This window comes from Bombina bombina, chromosome 5 (assembly GCF_027579735.1).
Source record: "Bombina bombina isolate aBomBom1 chromosome 5, aBomBom1.pri, whole genome shotgun sequence".
Classification (NCBI taxonomy): domain Eukaryota; kingdom Metazoa; phylum Chordata; class Amphibia; order Anura; family Bombinatoridae; genus Bombina; species Bombina bombina.
The window spans coordinates 728,741,737-728,768,281 of record NC_069503.1 but is presented as its reverse complement, the minus strand read 5'-3'; the positions used below and the strand labels follow the sequence as shown (position 1 = coordinate 728,768,281).

Below are 26,545 nucleotides of genomic sequence, written 5' to 3'. Positions count from 1 at the left end.
TAGTGTGGACAGTGAAAGACTGTTCAGTTTAGCGTCAACGTGCTGTTTACTAAATTAGTTTATTGTTGCAGGGATTAATACAGTGTTGGCAGAACAGACTTATAGCTGAACATGCAGAGATGCTTCTGTTCCTTATAAAGAACTTGCCACTAACTTGAAAAAATATATTCTAAATTGCTAGATTGCCGGTTATACTGCTATTTCTCATCTTTTGCACAATTATATTCAAAGCATACTGTACTTTGAGGAACATCCTTAGCTTATTTAATTGCAGGAAGAGTGTTCATAGGACAAATTAAGTTAATTCCTATGAACACTCATCCTACAATTATAGGACTAGATTTAGATTACATTTGATAAGCTTTGTTCACATTTCCAACTCCATAGACTTTAATGGAGTTGGACATGTAATGAGAGCATTGGTAAAGCTTACCAGTCAAATGTAATCTAGCCCATAGTGTAGTTCCCCATGATTAAACAGTGCACTGTTGTATTTTTTTACTGTATTGCACTTTTGGTTGGTTGTGATTTTTCATTTGTTGTTTATAGTTAATATATTTTAAAATATTTTTATGTATAAACATGTTCTGTGAAATTTCTTCAAGTTTTTACAACTTTGTGACAACAAGCAAATACAACTTTAATTATTTCATAATTAGAAAGAAGCTATCTTAAATTATTAGGGTGTATTGTGCTTGGGAAACTGTCACATGACTTATAAAAAACATAATTTATGCTTACCTGATAAATTCCTTTCTCCTGTAGTGTAGTCAGTCCACGGGTCATCATTACTTATGGGATATCAACTCCTCCCCAACAGGAAGTGCAAGAGGATCACCCAAGCAGAGCTGCCATACAGCTCCTCCCTCTACGTCACACCCAGTCATTCGACCAGAACCAAACGAGAAAGAGAAACTATAGGGTGCAGTGGTGACTGGGGTATAATTAAAAAAATTTAGACCTGCCCTTATAAAACAGGGCGGGCCGTGGACTGACTACACTACAGGAGAAAGGAATTTATCAGGTAAGCATAAATTATGTTTTCTCCTGTTAAGTGTAGTCAGTCCACGGGTCATCATTACTTATGGGATACCAATACCAAAGCTAAGTAAACGGATGACGGGAGGGACAGGCAGGATCTCTATACGGAGAACCACTGCCTGAAGAACCTTTCTCCAAAAACAGCTCCGAGGAAGCAAAAGTGTCAAATTTGGAAAATTTGGAAAAAGTATGAAGAGAAGACCAAGTTGCAGCCTTGCAAATCTGTTCAACAGAGGCCATCGTTCTTAAAGCCCAAGTGAAGCCACAGCTCTAGTAGAATGAGCTGTAATCCTTTCAGGAGGTTGCTGTCCAGCAGTCTCATAGGCTAATCGTATTATGCTACGAAGCCAAAAGGATAGAGAGGTAGCAGATGCTTTTTGACCTCTTCCTCTGTCCAGAATAAACGACAAACAGGGAAGAAATTCGTCGAAATCTTTAGTTGCCTGTAAATAAAATTTCAGGGCACGGACTACATCTAGATTGTGCAGAAGTCGTTCCTTCTTTGAAGAAGGGTTAGGACACAATGATGGAACAACAATCTCTTGATTGATATTCTTGTTAGTGACTACCTTAGGTAAGAACCCAGGTTTAGTACGCAGAACTACCTTATCTGAATGAAAAATCAGATACGGAGAATCACAATGTAAGGCTGATAATTCAGAGACTCTACGAGCCAAGGAAATAGCCATTAAAAACAGAACTTTCCAAGATAACAGCTTGATATCAATGGAGTGAAGGGGTTCAAACGGAACACCCTGTAAAACGTTAATAACTAAATTTAAGCTCCACGGCGGAGCAACAGATTTAAACACAGGCTTAATCCTGGCCAACGCCTGACAAAAAGCCTGAACGTCTGGAGCTTCTGACAGACGCTTGTGTAAAAGGATGGACAGAGCTGAGATCTGTCCCTTTAACGAACTAGCAGATAAGCCCTTTTCTAAACCTTCTTGAAGAAAAGACAATATCCTAGGAATCCTAACCTTACTCCATGAGTAACCCTTGGATTCGCACCAGTGTAAGTATTTACGCCATATCTTATGGTAAATTTTCCTGGTAACAGGTTTCCTAGCCTGTATTAAGGTATCAATTACTGGCTCTGAAAATCCACGCTTTGATAAAATTAAGCGTTCAATTTCCATGCAGTCAGCTTCAGAGAAATTAGGTTTTGATGTTTGAAAGGACCCTGAATTAGAAGGTCCTGTCTCAGAGGCAGAGACCAAGGTGGACAGGATGACATGTCCACTAGATCTGCATACCAGGTCCTGCGTGGCCACGCAGGCGCTATTAGAATCACTGATGCTTTCTCCTGTTTGATCCTTGCAATCAAACGAGGAAGCATCGGGAATGGTGGAAACACATAAGCCATCCTGAAGGTCCAAGGTGCTGTCAAGGCATCTATCAGGACCGCTCCCGGGTCCCTGGACCTGGACCCGTAACGAGGAAGCTTGGCGTTCTGGCGAGACGCCATGAGATCCAAATCTGGTTTGCCCCAACGTCGAAGTATTTGGGCAAAGACCTCCGGATGAAGTTCCCACTCCCCCGGATGAAAAGTCTGGCGACTTAGGAAATCCGCCTCCCAGTTGTCCACTCCTGGGATGTGGATCGCTGACAGGTGGCAAGAGTGAGACTCTGCCCAGCGAATTATCTTTGATACTTCCATCATCGCTAGGGAACTTCTTGTCCCTCCCTGATGGTTGATGTAAAGCCACAGTCCGTGATGTTGTCCGACTGAAACCTGATAAACCTCAGAGTTGCTAACTGAGGCCAAGCCAGTAGGGCATTGAGAACTGCTCTCAATTCCAGAATGTTTATTGGAAGGAGACTCTCCTCTTGAGTCCAAGATCCCTGAGCCTTCAGGGAATTCCAGACAGCGCCCCAACCTAGAAGGCTGGCGTCTGTAGTTACAATTGTCCAGTCTGGTCTGCTGAAGGGCATCCCCCTGGACAGATGCGGCCGAGAAAGCCACCATAGAAGAGAATCTCTGGTCTCCTGATCCAGATTCAGCGTAGGGGACAAATCTGAGTAATCCCCATTCCACTGACTTAGCATGCACAATTGCAGCGGTCTGAAGTGCAGGCGTGCAAAAGGAACTATGTCCATTGCCGCTACCATTAAGCCGATTACCTCCATGCATTGAGCCACTGACGGGTGTTGAATGGAATGAAGGACACGGCAAGCATTCAGAAGCTTTGTTAACCTGTCCTCTGTCAGGTAAATTTTCATTTCTACAGAATCTATAAGAGTCCCCAAGAAGGGAACTCTTGTGAGTGGTAAGAGAGAACTCTTCTCCTCGTTCACTTTCCACCCATGCGACCTTAGAAAAGCCAGTACTAACTCTGTATGAGACTTGGCAGTTTGAAAGCTTGACGCTTGTATCAGAATGTCGTCTAGGTACGGAGCTACCGAAATTCCTCGCGGTCTTAGTACCGCCAGAAGAGAGCCCAGAACCTTTGTAAAGATTCTTGGAGCTGTAGCCAACCCGAAGGGAAGAGCTACAAACTGGTAATGCCTGTCTAGGAAGGCAAACCTTAGATACCGGTAATGTTCTCTGTGAATCGGTATGTGAAGGTAAGCATCCTTTAAATCCACTGTGGTCATGTACTGACCTCTTTGGATCATGGGTAAGATTGTGCCGAATAGTTTCCATCTTGAACGATGGAACTCTTAGGAATTTGTTTAGGATCTTTAAATCCAATATTGGTCTGAAGGTTCCCTCTTTTTTGGGAACCACAAACAGATTTGAGTAAAACCCTTGTCCGTGTTCCGACCGCGGAACTGGGTGGATCACTCCCATTAGTAAAAGGTCTTGTACACAGCGTAGAAACGCCTCTTTCTTTATCTGGTTTGTTGACAGCCTTGAAAGGTGAAATCTCCCTTGTGGAGGAGAAGCTTTGAAGTCCAGAAGATATCCCTGAGATATGATCTCCAACGCCCAGGGATCCTGGACATCTCTTGCCCAAGCCTGGGCGAAGAGAGAGAGTCTGCCCCCCACTAGATCCGCTTCCGGATCGGGGGCCCTCACTTCATGCTGTCTTAGGGGCAGCAGCAGGTTTTCTGGCCTGCTTGCCCTTGTTCCAGGTCTGGTTAGGTTTCCAGCCTTGTCTGTAGCGAGCAACAGCTCCTTCCTGTTTTGGAGCAGAGGAAGTTGATGCTGCTCCTGCCTTGAAGTTACGAAAGGCACGAAAATTAGACTGTCTAGCCCTAGGTTTGGCTCTGTCTTGAGGCAGGGCATGGCCTTTACCTCCCGTAATATCAGCGATAATTTCTTTCAAACCGGGCCCGAATAAAGTCTGCCCCTTGAAAGGTATGTTAAGTAATTTCGATTTAGAAGTTACATCAGCTGACCAGGATTTTAGCCACAGCGCTCTGCGTGCCGGAATGGCGAATCCGGAATTCTTAGCCGTAAGTTTAGTTAAATGTACTACGGCATCAGAAATAAATGAATTAGCTAGCTTAAGGGTTTTAAGCTTAAGTGAAATCTCATCTAATGTCGCTGAGTCAAGGGTGTCTTCCAGAGACTCAAACCAAAATGCAGCCGCAGCCGTGACAGGCGCAATGCATGCAAGGGGTTGTAATATAAAACCTTGTTGAACAAACATTTTCTTAAGGTAACCCTCTAACTTTTTATCCATTGGATCTGAAAAAGCACAGCTATCCTCCACCGGGATAGTGGTACGCTTAGCTAAAGTAGAAACTGCTCCCTCCACCTTAGGGACCGTTTGCCATAAGTCCCGTGTGGTGGCGTCTATTGGAAACATTTTTCTGAATATAGGAGGGGGTGAGAAAGGCACACCGGGTCTGTCCCACTCCTTAGTAATAATTTCAGTAAGTCTCTTAGGTATAGGAAAAACGTCAGTACCGCAAAATATTTATCCAACCTACACATTTTCTCTGGGATTGCAACTGTGTTACAATCATTCAGAGCCGCTAACACCTCCCCTAGCAACACACGGAGGTTTTCCAGCTTAAAACTTAAAATTTGAAATGTCTGAATCCAATTTATTTGGATCAGATCCGTCACCCGCAGAATGAAGCTCTCCGTCCTCATGCTCTGCATATTGTGACGCAGTATCAGACATGGTCCTAGCATTATCAGTATACTCTGTTCTCATCCCAGAGTGATCTCGTTTACCCCTAAGTTCTGGCAATTTAGACAAAACTTCAGTCATAACATTAGCCATGTCTTGTAAAGTGATTTGTAATGGCCGCCCTGATGTACTTGGCGTTACAATATCACGCACCTCCTGAGCGGGAGATGCAGGTACTGACACGTGAGGCAAGTTAGTCGGCATAACTTCCCCCTCGTTGTCTGGTGAATGTTGCTTAACATGTACAGATTGACTTTTATTTAAAGTAGCATCAATGCAATTAGTACATAAATTTCTATTGGGCTCCACCTCGGCTTTTGAACATATTGCACAAAGAGTTTCCTCTGAGTCAGACATGTTTAAACAAACTAGCAATTAGACTAGCAAGCTTGGAAATGCTTTTCAACTAAATTTACAAGCAATATGTAAAAACGTTACTGTGCCTTTAAGAAGCACACAAAAACTGTCACAGTTGAATAACAATGAACCGGATTAGTTATATAAATCAAAATTAGCAAAGGATTGCACACATTAGCAATGGATGATTAACCCTTAATATCAGAAAAAAACGTATAACAATTGACAATATAAACGTTTTTATCACAGTCAAGCACAGTCTCACAGGTCTGCTGTGAGTGATTACCTCCCTCAAAACTAGTTTTGAAGACCCCTGAGCTCTGTGGAGACGTCCTGGATCATGCAGGGAGAAAAAGACTGAATTTCTGATGCGTAGTAAAAGCGCCAAAATAGGCCCCTCCCACTCACACTACAACAGTGAGGGGAGCTCAGTAAACTGTTTTAATTTAAAACGACAGCCATGTGGAAAATAAGCCCAAAACAATTTTCACCAAGTACCTCAGAGAATTAAACAATTTAACATGCCAGCAAACGTTTAAAATCAAATATATGAAATGTCTTTAAAAAGCCTGCTGCTAGTCGCTCCCACTGCAAGTTAGGCTAAAAAATATATGCATACAGTATTTTCCCAGTGAAGTGCCATTCCCCAGAAATACTTAAGTGTTAACATATATACATGTCAGCCTGATACCAGTTGCTACTACTGCATTTAAGGCTGTACTTACATATATCGGTATTAGCAGTATTTTCAAAGTCAATTCCATTCCTTAGAAAATAATATACTGCAACATACCTCTTTGCAGGTGAACCTGCCCGCTGTCCCCTGATCTGAAGTTACCTTACTCCTCAGAATGGCCGAGAACAGCAAACGGATCTTAGTTACGTCCGCTAAGATCATATACAAAAACTCAGGTAGATTCTTCTTCAAATTCTGCCTGAGACGGAAACAACACACTCCAGTGTTGTTTAAAATAACAAACTTTTGATTGAAGATATAAAAAACTAAGTTTAATCACCACAGTCCTCTCACACATCCTATCTATTAGTTGGGTGCAAGAGAATGACTGGGTGTGACGTAGAGGGGAGGAGCTGTATGGCAGCTCTGCTTGGGTGATCCTCTTGCACTTCCTGTTGGGGAGGAGTTGATATCCCATAAGTAATGATGACCTGTGGACTGACTACACTTAACAGGAGAAAGTATCGGTAATTGGTATTGTGAGTATAAAAAAAAAAAAAAAAAATGTATCTGTACTTTTACTCAGTATCGGTGCAACCCTAATTACAAGTGTGGCGGAATGCGAACGTAACCTCGCATTTGTATTGCCCAGAAGCCAAGCACTCATGAGAGCGTGTTTCCATAGGCTTCACTAGGAGCCTCGTTTTCATGCTGACACACGGCAAACCACCTAGAATAGCGGGCAAATTGCGCAACTTTGGGCAGCAATAAGTAAATATATAATTTATGTGGTTACATGTGTATATACACATATTAAACACATAAGCATATCTAGGTAGGCTCTTGAGCTGGGAGCTAGCAGCCAATTGGTGGTTGCACATTGGTTTACAGAGGTGGTCAGCTAGCTCCAAGTAGTGCATTGCTGTTCCTTCAATAAAGGATACCAAGAGAATGAACCAAAATTGTTAAAAGTAAATCGGGGGGGTCTTACTATAACCTACTCCTTGGATCTCCTGACCCTCTAGACCACCCATAAACAAGTTGGGTGCATGATTGCAGGCCACGCATCTGAGGCCTAAGACCCGCTACAGAAGCTGCCTGCTACAATTTTGAGCTTGTAGCAGGCATATTTCTGGTTCACAGGGCTCTTTCCAAAAAGGAGGAGTTACTGGAGGCCATTATCTTAACTATTCAAAAACCAGACAAGGACCCTTCCTTATGCCCTAGCTACAGGCCCATTTCCCTCAAATACTGATATTAAAATCTATTCTAAAATTCTAGCTAATTGAATTGCTGTCCTACTCCCTAACCTGATCAATGATCAGGTAGGCTTCATTCCTTCTTGGGAAGGGCCTGACAATACCAGGCGCTTGCTCAACATAACAATGGAAGCTACTAGACTCCACAAACCCTTCTCGATCATCTCAGATGCCGAGAAGGCTTTTGATCGTGTTCGATGGGAGGTTCTCGGAGCATTTAATTTTGCAGATGAAATACAATCTCACATTCAGCAAGGGTCAGGGGTTTGGGATTCTGCTCTGCTCCTTTTGCGCTCTCCAATAGCACAAGACAGGGCTGCCCCTTGTCTCCCCTGTTCGCCCTTGCCATAGAACCCCTTGCCGAACTCATCCGGCAGGAGCCAATCCTACAGGGAATAACTTTGAATGGCACCTCTCAAAAAATTGCGCTCTTTGCGGAAGACACTATCCCAAAAAAGGGAATTATACTCCTGGGGTTTTCCCCCAGATTACATTCACGACTTGGTACACACCAATGACTTTAAGTGGACAAAAGACACTTAGGGATTTATATTTTTAATACTACGCAACTCATTTGTGACAATTACATTCCCCTCTTGACTGAACTGAGGTCCTTGGTGTCCAAATGGAATTTTCAGGCTCTCTCATGGTTGGGCAGGATTACTGCTCTTAAGATGTCATTCTTGCCAAAATTGACTTACCTGTTCCGGTGCCTCCCCATTAGACTCACGGTACTTGTTGTTACAATTCCAAACTGGATTCACCAAATACATATGGCAAGGGAAACCAAAATGGCCCACAAAGTCCTTCAATTCCCTAAATCATTCAGAGGTATTGCCTCCCCCTCCGTTATTAGATACTATGAAGCAGCAATGCTAACCCACATATAACAATGGGGTACTAAAAAAAACAAAAAACTCACAAGTAAATGGAGTGTCCTGGAGCAGGCATCTATTCCCAATCATGTTCATTTACGCAAGTTGATCTGTATCCTCCCACATTACCATCGTAATTTAAATATTGACAATATAATCCTAGAATTCTTACACTTGTGGGACAAATTAAGACATTACCCAGGTGTCGCACCGCATCCCATCACCCATACACTCCACTACAGGTCTTCTCTTGGGTCTCCCTGACTCCCACTTTAATGCCTGGACTAAACTGGGCCTAACACAGGTCTCTGACTTGATGGCTTCCCACACCTATGACTATGACCTACTCTATGACCATTTTGGAAGCCAGGTGGCAAAGAGGTGATAAACTCCACAGGCCTCTGTCCCAACATTTACTCATGGAAGGGGCACTTCCCGAAGATAAAGCAGCCCATCTTTTAAAATGGAAAGACATTTTGCACACCTCCTTCCCACCACAAACTTGGTCCAGAGCCTTTGACCTTACCTCCAAAACCATTCATTGTACGACTCTTTTAAACATTTTACAAATTGCTTGCCCATTGGTATTTCGTTCCTATGAAACCATTTAAACTTAATCTGATCCCTACACCTCACTTCTGGAGGGCTTGTAGCCTCCCAGGAGATTCCCTGCATATTTGGTGAAGCTGTCCCAAACTCAAGTTACTTTGGAATATGGTTTTTAGAACACTATCTAGATTAGGGATCCAGGTACCAAAGACCCCAGAAACAGCTCTCCTACATTTAGGGTTACACCCCCTTCCTAATCACCAGTTATTTTTGTATCTATCTTTTCACTGCCACAAAATTAGCTATAGCCAGAGTTGGGAAAAAATATAGCCCCCCCCCCCGGGTTGGAACTTATATTAACGCGATGGAAAGAAATGTATTCTTCAGGCTAAACAAGATTGACCTTTTCAAACTCACCTGGGATGATTGGGATGCCCTATATAAACCCAATTGGTACCCTAAGGTTTCCATGTAGTAAACTTAGTACTCTAGTTATAATCTTCTAAAGACTTAAAGATAAGAGCCTCTTACCCATCTCCCCTCCTCTCCCACCCCTTCCCTTGTAACATTACTATGTTTACGATATACAGCTACATTTTGTGTGATCAGTTATTTATTATCAAGCAAGAGTATAGGAGTTAGCAGTACTATATATGTGATACTTATTTGTACACCCAAGTTTGTCTATTGTCACTGCTCTATTTACTCCAATGTCTACTAAAAAAAACAGAATTTATGCTTACCTGATAAATTACTGTCTCCAACGGTGTGTCCGGTCCACGGCGTCATCCATAACTTGTGGGAATATCTCTTCCCCAACAGGAAATGGCAAAGAGCACAGCAAAAGCTGTCCATATAGTCCCTCCTAGGCTCCGCCCACCCCAGTCATTCGACCGACGGACAGGAGAAAAAACAGGAGAAACTATAGGGTGCCGTGGTGACTGTAGTTAAAGAAATAAATTAATCAAACCTGATTAAAAAACCAGGGCGGGCCGTGGACCGGACACACCGTTGGAGAAAGTAATTTATCAGGTAAGCATAAATTCTGTTTTCTCCAACATTGGTGTCCGGTCCACGGCGTCATCCATAACTTGTGGGAACCAATACCAAAGCTTTAGGACACGGATGAAGGGAGGGAGCCAATCAGGTTGCCTAAACGGAAGGCACCACGGCTTGCAAAACCTCTCCCAAAAATAGCCTCCGAAGAAGCAAAAGTATCAAATTTGTAGAATTTGGCAAAAGTGTGCAGGGAAGACCAAGTCGCTGCCTTACATATCTGATCAACAGAAGCCTCGTTCTTGAAGGCCCATGTGGAAGCCACAGCCCTAGTAGAGTGAGCTGTGATGCGTTCAGGAGGCTGCCGTCCGGCAGTCTCGTAAGCCAATCGGATGATGCTTTTCAGCCAAAAGGAAAGAGAGGTAGCAGTAGCTTTTTGACCTCTCCTCTTGCCAGAATAAACGACAAACAGAGAAGACGTTTGTCTGAAATCCTTTGTTGCTTCTAAATAGAACTTTAAAGCACGAACTACATCTAGATTGTGTAACAAACGTTCCTTCTTTGAAACTGGATTCGGACACAAAGAAGGCACAACTAATTCCTGGTTAATATTCTTGTTGGAAACAACCTTTGGAAGGAAACCAGGTTTAGTACGCAAAACAACCTTATCTGAATAGAACACCAGATAGGGCGGATTACACTGCTGAGCAGATAACTCAGAAACTCTTCTAGCAGAAGAAATAGCAACCAAAAACAGAACTTTCCAAGATAACATCTTGATATCTATGGAATGTAGGAGGTTCAAACGGAACCCCTTGAAGAACTGAAAGAAATAAATTCAGACTCCAGGGAGGAGTCAAAGGTCTGTAAACAGGCTTGATCCTGACCAAAGCCTAAACAAAAGCTTGAACATCTGGCACAGCTGCCAGTCGTTTGTGTAATAAGACAGATAAAGCAGAAATCTGTCCCTTTAGAGAACTCGCTGATAATCCCTTATCCAAACCTTCTTGGAGAAAAGAAAGGATCCTAGGAATTTTGATCTTACTCCATGAGAATCCCTTGGATTCACACCAACAGATATATCTTTTCCATATTTTATGGTAAATCTTCCTAGTTACAGGTTTTCTGGCTTGTATCAGAGTATCTATTACAGAATCCGAAAACCCACGCTTAGATAAAATCAAGCGTTCAATTTCCAAGCCGTTAGCTGAAGGGAAACTAGATTTGGATGTTCGAATGGACCTTGTACTAGAAGATCCTGTCTCAAAGGTAGCTTCCATGGTGGAGCCGATGACATATTCACCAGGTCTGCATACCAAGTCCTGCGTGGCCACGCAGGAGCTATCAAGATCACCGAGGCCCTCTCCTGCTTGATCCTGGCTACCAGCCTGGGAATGAGAGGAAACGGTGGAAACACATAAGCTAGGTTGAAGGTCCAAGGCGCTACTAATGCATCCACTAGAGTCGCCTTGGGATCCCTGGATCTGGACCCGTAGCAAGGAACCTTGAAGTTCTGACGAGACGCCATTAGATCCATGTCTGGAATGCCCCATAATTGAGTCAACTGGGCAAAGATCTCCGGTTGGAGTTCCCACTCCCCCGGATGGAATATCTGACGACTCAGATAATTCGCCTCCCAGTTTTCCACTCCTGGGATGTGGATCGCAGATAGGTGGCAGGAGTGATCCTCCGCCCATTTTATGATTTTGGTCACTTCTCTCATCGCCAGGGAACTCCTTGTTCCCCCCTGATGATTGATGTAAGCAACAGTCATGTTGTCTGATTGGAATCTTATGAATCTGGCCTTTGCTAGTTGAGGCCAAGCCTTGAGAGCATTGAATATCGCTCTCAGTTCCAGAATGTTTATCGGGAGAAGAGACTCTTCCCCAGACCATAGCCCCTGAGCTTTCAGGGAGTTCCAGACCGCGCCCCAGCCCACTAGACTGGCGTCGGTCGTGACGATGACCCACTCTGGTCTGCGGAAACTCATTCCCTGGGACAGGTGGTCCTGGGTTAGCCACCAACGGAGTGAGTCTCTGGTCTTCTGATCTACTTGAATCACTGGAGACAAGTCTGTATAGTCCCCATTCCACTGTTTCAGCATGCACAGTTGTAATGGTCTTAGATGAATTCGCGCAAAAGGAACTATGTCCATTGCTGCAACCATCAACCCTACTACTTCCATGCACTGAGCTATGGAAGGACGTGGAACAGAATGAAGAACTTGACAAGCGCTTAGAAGTTTTGACTTTGACATCTGTCAGGAAAATCTTCATTTCTAAAGAATCTATTATTGTCCCCAAGAAAGGAACTCTTGTCGACGGAGACAGGGAACTTTTTTTCTATGTTCACTTTCCATCCGTGAGATCTGAGAAAGGCCAGAACGATGTCTGTGTGAGCCTTTGCCTTTGAAAGAGACGACGCTTGTATCAGAATGTCGTCCAAGTAAGGTGCCACTGCAATGCCCCTTGGTCTTAGAACCGATAGAAGGGACCCGAGTACCTTTGTGAAAATCCTTGGAGCAGTGGCTAGCCCGAATGGGAGAGCCACAAACTGTTAATGTTTGTCCAGAAAGGCGAACCTTAGGAACTGATGGATTATGATCTTTTTGGATACGAATATGTAGAAACGCATCCTTTAGATCCACGGTAGTCATAAATTGACCCTCCTGGATTGTAGGTAAAATCGTTGGAATGGTTTCCATTTTGAAAGATGGCACTCTGAGAAATTTGTTTAGGATCTTTAAATCCAGAATTGGTCTAAAGGTTCCCTCTTTTTTGGGAACCACAAACAGATTTGAGTAAAACCCCATTCCTTGTTCCACGGTTGGAACTGGGTGTATCACTCCCATTTTTAACAGGTCTTCTACACAATGTAAGAATGCCTGTCTCTTTATTTGGTTTGAAGATAAGTGAGACATGTGGAACCTTCCCCTTGGGGGTAGTTCCTTGAATTCCAGAAGATAACCCTGAGAAACTATTTCTAGTGCCCAGGGATCCTGAACATCTCTTGCCCAGGCCTGAGCAAAGAGAGAGAGTCTGCCCCCTACTAGATCCGGTCCCGGATCGGGGGCTACTCCTTCATGCTGTTTTGTTAGCAGCAGCAGGTTTCTTGGCCTGCTTACCCTTGTTCCAGCCTTGCATCGGTTTCCAAGCTGGTTTGGTTTGCGAAGCATTACCCTCTTGTCTAGAGGCTGCAGAGTTGGAGGCCGGTCCGTTCCTGAAATTGCGAAAGGAACGAAAATTAGACTTATTCTTGGCTTTGAAAGGCCTATCTTGTGGGAGGGCGTGGCCCTTACCCCCAGTGATATCTGAGATAATCTTTCAATTCTGGCCCAAAAAGAGTTTTACCCTTGAAAGGGATATTAAGCAATTTTGTCTTGGAAGATACATCCGCTGACCAAGACTTTAGCCAGAGCGCTCTGCGCGCCACAATTGCAAACCCAGAATTTTTCGCAGCTAATCTAGCTAACTGCAAAGCTGCATCTAAAATAAAGGAATTAGCTAACTTAAGCGCGTGAACTCTGTCCATAACCTCCTCATACGGAGTCTCTCTACTGAGCGACTTTTCTAGTTCCTCGAACCAGAACCACGCTGCTGTAGTGACAGGAATAATGCACAAAATAGGTTGCAGGAGGTAACCTTGCTGTACAAAAATCTTTTTAAGCAAACCCTCCAATTTTTTATCCATAGGATCTTTGAAAGCACAATTATCCTCGATAGGAATAGTAGTGCGCTTGGCTAGTGTAGAAACTGCCCCCTCGACCTTAGGGACTGTCTGCCATAAGTCCTTTCTGGGGTCGACCATAGGAAATAATTTCTTAAATATAGGAGGGGGAACAAAAGGTATGCCGGGATTCTCCCACTCCTTATTCACTATGTCCGCCACCCGCTTGGGTATAGGAAAAGCGTCGGGGTGCACCGGAACCTCTAGGAACTTGTCCATCTTGCACAATTTTTCTGGAATGACCAGGTTGTCACAATCATCCAGAGTAGACAACACCTCCTTAAGCAGTGCGCGGAGATGCTCTAATTTAAATTTAAATGTCACATCAGGTTCTGCCTGTTGAGAATTTCTACCTGAATCTGAAATTTCCCCATCTGACAAAACCTCCCTCATGGCCCCTTCAGATTGGTGTGAGGGTATGACAGAGCAATTATCATCAGCGCCCTCCTGCTCTACAGTGTTTAAAACAGAGCAATCGCGCTTTCTCTGATATGCAGGCATTTTGGATAAAATATTTGCTATGGAGTTATCCATTACTGCCGTCAATTGTTGCATAGTAATAAGCATTGGCGCTCTAGAAGTACTAGGGGTCTCCTGCGTGGGCAAAACTGGTGTAGACACAAAAGGAGATGATGTAGAACTATGTCTACTCCCTTCATCTGATGAATCATCTTGGGCAACTTTACGATCTGTGGCAGTACTGTCCTTACTTTGTTTGGATGCTATGGCACAATTATCACACAATTTTGAAGGGGGAGACACATTGGCTTCCATACATACAGAACATAGTTTATCTGAAGGCACAGACATGTTAAACAGGCTTAAACTTGTCAATAAGGTACAAAAAACGTTTTTAAACAAAACTGTTACCGTCTCTTTAAATTTTAAACAGTGCACACTTTATTACTGAATATGTGAAAAACTATGAAGGAATTGTTCAAATTTAACCAAATTTTCACCACAGTGTCTTAAAGCATTCAAAGTATTGCACCCCAAATTTGAGACCTTTAACCCTTAAAATGAAGAAGCCGGTTACAGTTTTAACCCCTCTACAGTCCCAGCTACAGCCTTTGCTGCGACTTTACCAAACCCAGGGGGTATACAATACCAAATGAAGCCTTCTAGGAACCTTTTCAACAACTTTCAGACCCACACACATGCAGCTGCATGTCCTGCTCTCAAAAGTAACTGCGCAGTAATGGCGCGAAAATGAGGCTCAGCCTACTACAGGGAAGGCCCTTCCTGACTGAAAAGGTGTCTAAACCAGTGCCTGACGTTAAAAAAAACGTTCCCCAAAGTTTATAAGTGTGAATATCAACATCAAGCTTTATAAAATGCCCAAATAAAGCAATCAATCTTGCCCATAAAAGTGTCTACCAGTTTTATAGCCCATATTAAGCCCTTTATTCTGTTTGAGACTAAGAAAATGGCTTACCGGTCCCCATGAGGGGAAATGACAGCCTTCCAGCATTACACAGTCTTGTTAGAAAAATGTCTAGTCATACCTTAAGCAGAAAAGTCTGCTAACTGTTTCCCCCAACTGAAGTTATTTCATCTCAACAGTCCTATGTGGAAACCGCAAACGATTTTAGTTACTGCTGCTAAAATCATATTCCTCTCACAAACAGAACTCTTCATCTTTTTCTGTTTCAGAGTAAATAGTACATACCAGCACTATTTTAAAATAACAAACTCTTGATAGTAGAATAAAAAACTACAACTAAACACCACATACTCTTCACCATCTCCGTGGAGATGTTGCCTGTGCAACGGCAAAGAGAATGACTGGGGTGGGCGGAGCCTAGGAGGGACTATATGGACAGCTTTTGCTGTGCTCTTTGCCATTTCCTGTTGGGGAAGAGATATTCCCACAAGTTATGGATGACGCCGTGGACCGGACACGCCAATGTTGGAGAAATATTAGGTTTTTCTTTTCAATTAAGCTTTTTTTTTTTTTTTTTAAAAAGTAATTGTAAAGTTGTTTAAAAATATATGCTCTATCTGTATTATAAAAGAAAAAAAAAATTGTGTTTCATGTCCCTTTAGTTAAGATAATTAAGAGCATATACAAGTCCAAAAGAGAAAATGACTAATGTTGTTCTAAAGTGTGTGGCCTCAATCTGCTTTTAATTTATTTATAGAATGATTTTTGATGTACTCATGCAAAAATCTGATTTTATCATTAGGGACTCAGGGCCTGTTTTTATAAAGCTCTCTGATCTGGCAAGATTATCTAAAAAGTCTTGTCAAAACTGCCAGGTCCAAAAAAAAAAAAAAAAAAGGAGGGTAAGAAACCTACATAGAAAGACCGTACGAGAGACTCACTTTCAAATACCTACAACTTGGCGATCATTCAATTGCCTACATTTTTTGTTGTTTTAGAGGGATTCTTCCCTTTTATAAAACACCATTTCTAATCAGTATATTGTTTTGGAATTGGATTTAGTGTTTCTGATATAGAAATGATATAACACCCCACATCACTAACTGCAGCTAAAAAAAAAAAAGTCATATTCATATTACATTATAGTACTGTCCTCTATTTTGTGAGCAATTGGGGCAACCTTTTTTTTTTATAAACCCGAGGTCGGACCTCTAGTTAATTGAGCTTAGAGCAAAGTGAAACCGCGAGCTTGAGATAGCATTAACCAGCACCTTGTAATGGCTGGTTATTTAACGTGTGCCCATAAAAGGCAAGTTTTGACCCTTTACAGATGCATGTTAAGATAGCGCTTCACTCATAATCTAGCCCAGTAGGTTTCTGCCTTTCTCTCCTGCTCTCTCCTATTTTCTGTATTGACAACCATTGATATTGGTCACATGCACTAGGCTGCTTCTAAACAAAGTGGTGTTCAGTTACTTATATACAGAGTAATTAAATCTTACAATTCTGTATACCATCAACTTACTTCATTCCACTAAAGTGCATTATACTCAAAATAACAGCTGCTTTTATGAAGAAAAGAATGAAGAAATCCACCATTTCAGCACGGAACCTCTGAGCCAAGGTAGGAATAACATATTCACGACCTGCAATAAAAGATAGAATGTAATTAATCATCACAGTACTCCTTGTCACTTAATGCTACGGAGATTTAAACAGACACGTTAGTCAAATCAAAACACTTTATAAGGGGACTTTATCTTTTTATATATTTTCCATTTTATATGCCACAACAATCAAAATATAATACAAGAAAAAGTAGGCCTAAGAATCACCTTTATTAGTATTGTACAATGTTACACATCCCATATAAAATTTTTGTTTCTTCTCTCAGAACAATATAACCCTGTTGTCCACTAAGATCTATTTTCCTTTACGATTTTTTTCCCAACATAATTTTTTTAATAAAACAGAATATTTGTCTTTGTTTAAAGAGTAATAATGAAACTCATTTTACCATGTATGAGATATTTCAACAATACTTTAACAAGTATATGGAAGTAACAGTTTACAGCAGTTGTTTCCAATTTTTTTTGCCCCACTACTCCTTTGCTCCATAAACTTAGTATAAGTGCCCCTATCCTAACTTTTAAAAACATTCTTCAGAATAGCAATTTGTACAAACCCACTAAGTGGTCACAGTATCCAAGCAGGGCGTACCACTGCTTTTAAAGTGGTTTTATTTTTTTATTAAATATACATAATACTCATATGCTAAATCACTTGAAACTGATGCAGTATAACTGTAAAAAGCTGACAGGAAAATATCACCTGAGCATCTCTATGTAAAAAAAGGAAGATATTTTACCTCACAATCTCCTCAGCTCAGCAGAGTAAGTTCTGTGTAAAACGTTATACTTCACCTGCTCCCAGCTGCAGGTAAAAAAAAAATAAAAAAAAATGAAATATACAGCAGCCAATCGGCATCAGCAGTGCTGAGGTCATGAACTCTTACTGTGATCTCATGAGATTTCATAGTAAGCTTCCTTTACCTGATTGGTGAAATATGAGAGTGCACGATGCTCATCCTTTCAGTTGTCCCGGGACAGACACACTAATATGCTGCTTAGAAATCCTTTACAATGGGAGGTGGCTACTGAGGAACTTTTGAGGTAAAATATCTTTCTTTTTTACATAGAGATGTTCAGGTGATATTTTCTAATCAGCTTTTTACAGCTATGCTGCATCACTTTCAAGTGTTTAAACATTTGGGTATTATGGCCCTTTAAATATACATGTATTTGCTTTGCAAAGCTCTGTACAGCTCCCTTGCTCCAGAGCAATACAACCAGAGTCTCTGGATTACATGATTTGGGGAAAGAAACTAGAGTTTTACTGCACATCTGCTGGGCTTCTGTCAAATATAAAATCATGCAAAGGAATACAAAACCAAAGTTGGGATACACTGTAAACAAAATGGTTTTCTTAAAGGAATGGTAAAGTCAATGCTATTGTGCGCTATACAAGTATCTATTATTTGATATATATATATATATATATATATATATATATATATATATATATATATATATATATATATATATATATATATATTAATTGGCAAGAGCCCATGAGCTAGTGACGTATGGGATATACAATCCTACCAGGAGGGGCAAAGTTTCCCAAACTTCAAAATGCCTATAAATACACCATACCCATAATTTAGTTTTACAAACATCGCCTCCTATGGAGGTGGTGAAGTAAGTTTGCGTTTCTCAGCATTTTGAAGCCTGATTCCTCTCAGAGTACAGCGAATGTCAGAGGGACGTGGAGAGTATCACCTATTGAATGCAATGATTTTTCTAACGGGGGTCTTTTTCATAGGTTCTCTGTAATCGGTCGTAGAGATTCATCTCCTGCCTCCCTTTTCAGATCGACGATATACTCTCATATACCATTACCTCTACTGATAACTGTTTCAGTACTGGTTTGGCTATCTGCTATATGTGGATGGGTGTCTTTTGGCAAGTATGTTTTTATTACTTAAGACACCTCAGCTATTGTTTGGCATTTTATGCATTTCTAAATATATGTATTGTACTTATATTTGCCATGAGTTAGGTTCATGTATTTCCTTTTGCATATTGTCAGTTTCATATTTGGGGAAAGTTAATATTAATAAATATTTTTCTTACCTGGAGTTTAGTCTTTTTTTCATTTGACTACTTTGTTTCAAATTCCGGGCTGACTTAGGCACGTTGTCATTTCAGGCGTCTTAATTGACGCAGAGGTTTCACACTGGGTTGCGTCAGTGACGCGAGTATGTCATTTCCGGACATGGTTGGCGCCAAAAGAAATTTCAGTTACGTTGTGCGTCATACTTGGCGCCAAACTTTTTTCATTATTTATTGCCCCATTGCTTTTTGCCTCTTGCCTTTTTCTATGTCAGAGGGCTATGCTATTTGCATTTTTTCCCCAATCCTGAAACTGTCATATAAGGAAATTGATCATTTTGCTTTATATGTTTTTTTTTTACATTCCGCAATATGGAATTTGTTGCCTGACATCGGTTCTACCAAAGCTAAGTGCATTTGTTGTAAAATTGTGGAGATTATATCTCCTAATGTCATTTGTATTAGTTGTCATGATAAACTTTTACATGCAGATAGTGTGTCCATCAGTAATAGTACATTGCCGGTTGCAGCTCCTTCAACTTCTAATGTACATGATATACCTATGAATTTTAAAGAATTTGTTACTGATTCTATTCAGAAGGCTTTATCTGCATTTCCACCTTCTAATAAGCGTAAAAGGTCTTTTAAAACTTCTCATAAAGTTGATGAAATTTCAAATGACCGACAACATAATGAATTATCCACCTCTGATGAGGATCTGATTCAGAAGATCCTTCCTCCGATATTGACACTGAAAAAATCTACTTATTTAAAATGGAGTATATGTGTTCTTTTTTTAAAAGAAGTGTTAATTACTTTGGATATTGAGGAAGCTAGTCCTCTTGATATTAAAACCTGTAAGCGTTTAAATTCTGTTGTTAAACCTCCTGTGGTTACTCCAGAGGTTTTTCCTATTCCTGATGCTATTTCTGATATGATTTCTAAGAAATGGAATAAGCCGGGTACTCCTTTTAATCCTTCTGCAAGGTTTAAAAAATTGTATCCTTTACTAGCAATTTCAATAGAGTTTTGGGAAAAGATCCCCAAAGTTGATGGGTCTATTTCTGCTCTTGCTAAACGAACCCCTATTCCTATGGAAGATAGTACTTCCTTTAAAAGATCCTTTAGATAGGAAACTTGAATCTTATCTAAGGAAAGCCTATTTATATTCAGGTCATCTTAAGCCTGCAATTTCTTTGGCTGATGTTGCAGCTGCTTCAACTTTTTGGTTGGAGAATTTAGCGCAACAAGAATTGGATTCTGACTTATATAGCATTATTTGTTTACTGCAACATGCTAATCATTTTATTTGTGATGCTATTTTTAATATTACCAGAATTGATGTTAGATCCATGTCTTTAGCTATTTTAGCTAGAAGAGCTTTGTGGCTTAAATCTTGGAATGCTGATATGACATCTAAGTCTAGATTACTATCTCTTTCTTTCCAAGGTAATAATTTATTTGGTTTAGGGCTGCAACAACTAATCGGTAAGAATAATCATAAAAATAGTTGTCAAAGAATCTCATTATCAATTAGGTGGTCAGCTATTAGCTTGTTAATTGCACAGCACCAGCTGCTTCAATCCGATGAACTCCTGCACATGGTATTGTGCAAACTTTATTTATTTGTTTTCTATCCGATTAATCGGATGATTATTGTCTGATTAATCGGATAGAAAAAAAGATTAAAAAAATAAATTCAATATTTTTTGCACACTCTTAGTTGCAGTAGATCAGAATAAAGCAGCTGGTGCTGTGCAACTGACCAACTAATCGCTGACCACCAAATTGATAATGAGATTTGTTGACAACTATTTTTATGATCAAACTTACCGATTAGTTGTTGCAGCCCTAATTTGGTTCTCAGTTGGATTCTATTTCAACTGTTACGGGGGGGGGGGGGGGGATAAAAAAACCTAAGGGTAAATCTAAGGCTTCTAATTGTTTTTCTTCCTTTCGTCAAAATAAGGAACAACCTAATCCTTCCCCCAAGGAATCTGTTTCCAATTGGAAGCCTTCCTCAAATTGGAATAAATCCAAGCCTTTTAAGAAACCAAAGTCAGCCCCTAAGTCTGCATGGAGGTGCGGCCCTCATTCCAGCTCAGCTGGTAGGGGCAGATTAAGGTTTTTCAAGGATATTTGGGTAAATTCTGTCCAAAATCAATGGATTCAGAGCATTGTCTCTCAGGGGTACCGAATAGGATTCAGAGTAAGACCTCCTGTGAGAAGACTTTCTCTCACGCATCCCAGTAAAAGCCCAGGTTTTCCTGAAGTGTGTTTCAGACCTGGAGGTTCCAGGGGTAATCATGCTGGTTCCTTTTCAGTAACAATGTCTGGGGTTTTATTCAAATCTATTCATTGTCCCAAAGAAAGAAAATTCATTCAGACCAGTTCTGGATCTGAAAATTTTGAATCGTTATGTAAGAGTACCAACTCTCAAGATGGTGACTATAAAGACTATTCTGCCTTTTGTTCAGCAAGGACATTATGTGTCTACAATAGACTTGCAGGATGCTTACCTTCATATTCAGATTCATCCAGAACATTATCAGTTCCTGAGATTCAGTTTTCTAGACAAGCATTACCAATTTGTTGCTCTTCCATTTGGCCTAGCAACAGCTCCAAGAATCTTTTCAAAGGTTCTGGGTGCCCTTCTCTCTGTAATCAGAGAACAGGGTATTGCAGGGTTTCCTTATTTGGACGATATCTTGGTACTAGCTCAGTCTTTACGTTCTGCAGAATCTAACACAAATCAACTAGTGTTTCTTCGAAAACATGGTTGGAGGATCAATTTACCAAAAAGTTTGATTCCTCAGACAAGGGTCGCCTTTTTAGGTTTCCAGATAGATTCAGTGTCCATGACTCTGTCTCTAACAGACAAGAGACGTTGGAAATTGGTTGCAGCATGTCGGCACCTTCAGTCTCAGTCCTTCAGTGGCTATGTGCATGGAAGTTTTAGGCCTCATGACTGCAGCATCTGATGCGATTCCTTTTGCTCGTTTTCACGAGACCTCTCCAGCTTTGTATGCTGAATCAATGGTGCCGGGATTATACAAAGATATCACAATTAATATCCTTAAATCCCAATGTTCAACACTCTGACGTGGTGGTTAAATCACCAGCATTTAGTTCAAGGGGCCTCTTTTGTTCGGCCAACCTGGACTGTGATCACAACAGATGCAAGTCTTTCAGGTTGGGGAGCTGTCTGGGGATTTGGAAATATCAAGAGGCGAGATTACCAATCAATATTTTAGAACTCTGTGCAATTCTCAGAGATCTTCAGTTTTGGCCTCTGTTGAAGAGAGAACCGTATATTTGTTTTCAGACAGACAATATCACAATGGTGGCATATGTCAATCATCAGGGTGGGACTCACAGTCCCCAAGCTATGAAAGAAGTATCTCGGATACTTGTTTGGGCGGAATCCAGTTCCTGTCTAATTTCTGCGGTTCATATCCCAGGTGTAGACAATTGGGAGGCAGATTATCTCAGCCGTCAGACTTTACATCCAGGGGAGTGGTCTCTCCATCCGGATGTGTTTTCTCAGATTGTTCAGATGTCGGGTCTTCCAGAAATAGATCTGATGGTTTCTCATCTAAACAAGAAACTTCCCAGATACCTGTCCAGGGATTCTTAGGCGGAAGCAGTGGATGCGCGGACACTTCCTTGTTGTTATCAACCTGCTTATATCTTCCCGCCTCTAGTTCTTCTTCCAATCATTTGTGTTGCTGGTGGCTCCAACATGGCCTCACAGGTTTTGGTACACGAATCTTGTTTGGATGTCCAGTTGCCAACCTTGGCCACTTCCATTAAGGCCGGACCTACTGTCTCAAGGTCCGTTTTTCCATCAGGATCTCAAATCATTAAATTTGAAGGTATGGAAATTGAACGCTTATTACTAAGTCATAGAGGTTTCTCTGACTCAGTGATTAATACTATGTTACAAGCTCGTAAATCTGTCTCTAGGAAGATTTATTATCGAGTTTGGAAGACTTACATTTCGTGGTGTTCTTCTCAAATTCTCTTGGCACTCTTTTAGAATTCCTAGAATTTTACAGTTTCTCCAGGATGGTTTGGATAGGGGTTTGTCTGCAAGTTCCTTGAAGGGACAAATCTCTGCTCTGTTTTATTTCACTGAAATAATGCTAATCTTCCTGATATTCAGTGTTTTGTACAGGCTTTAGTTCGTATTAAGCCCGTCATTAAATCAATTTCTCCTCCTTTGAGTCTTAATTTGGTTTTGAGGGCATTACAGGCTCCTCCATTTGAGCCTATGCACTCTTTGGACATTAAACTGCTTTCTTGGAAAGTGTTGTTCCTTTAAGCCATCTCTTCTGCTAGAAGAGTTTCTGAGCTTTCTGCTCTCTTGTGAATCTCCTTTTCCGATTTTTCATCAGGATAAGGCGGTTTTGCGGACTCATTTAAAGGGACACAAGTCAAAACTACAATTGCATGCTGTATCTGAATCATGAAGTTTAAACATCTTTCCAATTTACTTCCATTAACAAAATGTGCACAGTCTTAATATTTACACTTTTTGAGTCACCAACTCCTACTGAGCATGTGCAAGAATTCACAGCATATACGTATATATGCATTTGTGATTGGCTGATGGCTGTCACAGGATACAGGGGGAGTGGAAATAGACATAACTTTGCAAATTATTTAACAAAAATCTACTACTCATTTGAAGTTCAGACTAAGTGCTATTGCATTGTCTTCTTATCATGCATTTGTTAATTATGTAAATCTACAATGTTGACTGGTCCTTTAAAGTTTTTACCCAAGGTTGTGAATTCTAACATTAGTAGAGAAATTGTTGTCCCTTCCTAGTGTCCTATTACTAAGAATTCTTTGGAAAGATCCTTACATTCTTTGGATGTGGTAAGGGCTTTGAAATATTATGTTGAAGCTACTAAAGATTCCAGGAAAGGTCAGAAAGCCTCTGCTATTTCCTTGGCTTCTTGGTTAAAGCTTTTGATTCTTCAAGCTTATTTGGAGTCGGGTCAGGCCCTGCCTCAGAATTACAGCTCTTTCTACTAGATCAGTCTCCACTTCGTGGGCTTTTAAGAATGAAGCTTCGGTTGATCAGATTTGCAAAGCAGCGACTTGGTCCTCTTTGCATATATTTACTAAACTAAATTCTACCGTTTTGATGTAGAAAAAAAAAGAAAAAAAGAGAAAGAGAGAGAGAGAGAGAGAAAGAGAGAGACAGAGACAGAAAGAGACAGAGACAGAGAAAAACAGAGAGACAGAGACAGAAAGAGACAGAGACAGAGAAAAACAGAGAGACAGAGACAGAAAGAGACAGAGACAGAGAAAAACAGAGAGACAGAGACAGAAAGAGACAGAGACAGAGAAAAACAGAGAGACAGAGACAGAAAGAGACAGAAAGAGACAGAGACAGAAAGAGACAGAGACAGAAAGAGACAGAGACAGAAAGAGACAGAGACAGAAAGAGACAGAGACAGAAAGAGACAGAGACAGAAAGAGACAGAGACAGAGACAGAAAGAGACAGAGACAGAAAGAGACAGAGACAGAAAGAGACAGAGACAGAAAGAGACAGAGAGAGACAGAGACAGAAAGAGACAGAGACAGAAAGAGACAGAGACAGAAAGAGACAGACAGAAAGAGACAGAGACAGAAAGAGACAGAGACAGAAAGAGACAGAGACAGAAAGAGACAGAGACAGAAAGAGACAGAGACAGAAAGAGACAGAGACAGAAAGAGACAGAGACAGAAAGAGACAGAGACAGAAAGAGACAGAGACAGAAAGAGACAGAGACAGAGAAAAACAGAGAGACAGAGACAGAAAGAGACAGAAAGAGACAGAGACAGAAAGAGACAGAGACAGAAAGAGACAGAGACAGAAAGAGACAGAGACAGAAAGAGACAGAGACAGAAAGAGACAGAGACAGAAAGAGACAGAGACAGAAAGAGACAGAGACAGACAGAGACAGAGACAGAAAGAGACAGAGACAGACAGAGACAGACAGAAAGAGACAGAGACAGAAAGAGACAGAGACAGAAAGAGACAGAAGACAGAAGAGACAGAGACAGAAAGAGACAGAAAAAAACAGAGAGACAGAGACAGAAAGAGACAGAGAAAAACAGAGAGACAGAGACAGAAAGAGACAGAGAAAAACAGAGAGACAGAGACAGAAAGAGACAGAAAGAGACAGAGAAAAACAGAGAGACAGAGACAGAAAGAGACAGAAAGAGACAGAGAAAAACAGAGAGACAGAAAGAGACAGAAAGAGACAGAGACAGAGAAAAACAGAGAGACAGAGACAGAAAGAGACAGAAAGAGACAGAGACAGAGAAAAACAGAGAGACAGAGACAGAAAGAGACAGAAAGAGACAGAGACAGAGACAGAGACAGAAAGAGACAGAGACAGAAAGAGACAGAGACAGAAAGAGACAGAGACAGAAAGAGACAGAGACAGAAAGAGACAGAGACAGAAAGAGACAGAGACAGAAAGAGACAGAGACAGAAAGAGACAGAGACAGAAAGAGACAGAGACAGAAAGAGACAGAGACAGAAAGAGACAGAGACAGAAAGAGACAGAGACAGAAAGAGACAGAGACAGAAAGAGACAGAGACAGAAAGAGACAGAGACAGAAAGAGACAGAGACAGAAAGAGACAGAGAAAAACAGAGAGACAGAGACAGAAAGAGACAGAGAAAAACAGAGAGACAGAGACAGAAAGAGACAGAGACAGAGAAAAACAGAGAGACAGAGACAGAAAGAGACAGAAAGAGACAGAGAAAAACAGAGAGACAGAGACAGAAAGAGACAGAAAGAGACAGAGAAAAACAGAGAGACAGAGACAGAAAGAGACAGAAAGAGACAGAGACAGAGAAAAACAGAGAGACAGAGACAGAAAGAGACAGAGAAAAACAGAGAGACAGAGACAGAAAGAGACAGAGACAGAGACAGAGAAAAACAGAGAGACAGAAAGAGACAGAGACAGAGACAGAGACAGAAAGAGACAGAGACAGAAAGAGACAGAGACAGAAAGAGACAGAGACAGAAAGAGACAGAGACAGAAAGAGACAGAGACAGAAAGAGACAGAGACAGAAAGAGACAGAGACAGAAAGAGACAGAGACAGAAAGAGACAGAGACAGAAAGAGACAGAGACAGAAAGAGACAGAGACAGAAAGAGACAGAGACAGAAAGAGACAGAGACAGAAAGAGACAGAGACAGAAAGAGACAGAGACAGAAAGAGACAGAGACAGAAAGAGACAGAGACAGAAAGAGACAGAGACAGAAAGAGACAGAGACAGAAAGAGACAGAGACAGAAAGAGACAGAAAGAGACAGAGACAGAAAGAGACAGAAAGAGACAGAGACAGAAAGAGACAGAGACAGAAAGAGACAGAAAAAAACAGAGAGACAGAGACAGAAAGAGACAGAGAAAAACAGAGAGACAGAGACAGAAAGAGACAGAGAAAAACAGAGAGACAGAGACAGAAAGAGACAGAAAGAGACAGAGAAAAACAGAGAGACAGAGACAGAAAGAGACAGAAAGAGACAGAGAAAAACAGAGAGACAGAGACAGAAAGAGACAGAAAGAGACAGAGAAAAACAGAGAGACAGAGACAGAAAGAGACAGAGACAGAGAAAAACAGAGAGACAGAGACAGAAAGAGACAGAAAGAGACAGAGACAGAGAAAAACAGAGAGACAGAGACAGAAAGAGACAGAAAGAGACAGAGAAAAACAGAGAGACAGAGACAGAAAGAGACAGAAAGAGACAGAGAAAAACAGAGAGACAGAGACAGAAAGAGACAGAAAGAGACAGAGAAAAACAGAGAGACAGAGACAGAAAGAGACAGAAAGAGACAGAGACAGAGAAAAACAGAGAGACAGAGACAGAAAGAGACAGAGACAGAGAAAAACAGAGAGACAGAGACA

The 26,545-nt window shown here is 41.2% G+C and overlaps 1 protein-coding gene across 3 annotated transcripts in view; it reads right to left on the bottom strand.

The window, feature by feature from the left end:
• FAM8A1 (family with sequence similarity 8 member A1) overlaps positions 1–26,545 on the bottom strand; it is a 79,327-nt gene that overhangs the window by 45,946 nt on the left and 6,836 nt on the right. For all 3 annotated transcript variants that reach the window (XM_053714775.1, XM_053714776.1, XM_053714777.1), the window contains exon 2: positions 16,477–16,597. In XM_053714775.1, coding sequence (XP_053570750.1) covers positions 16,477–16,597 — 121 coding nt within the window. The remainder of the gene's footprint in view (positions 1–16,476; positions 16,598–26,545) is intronic.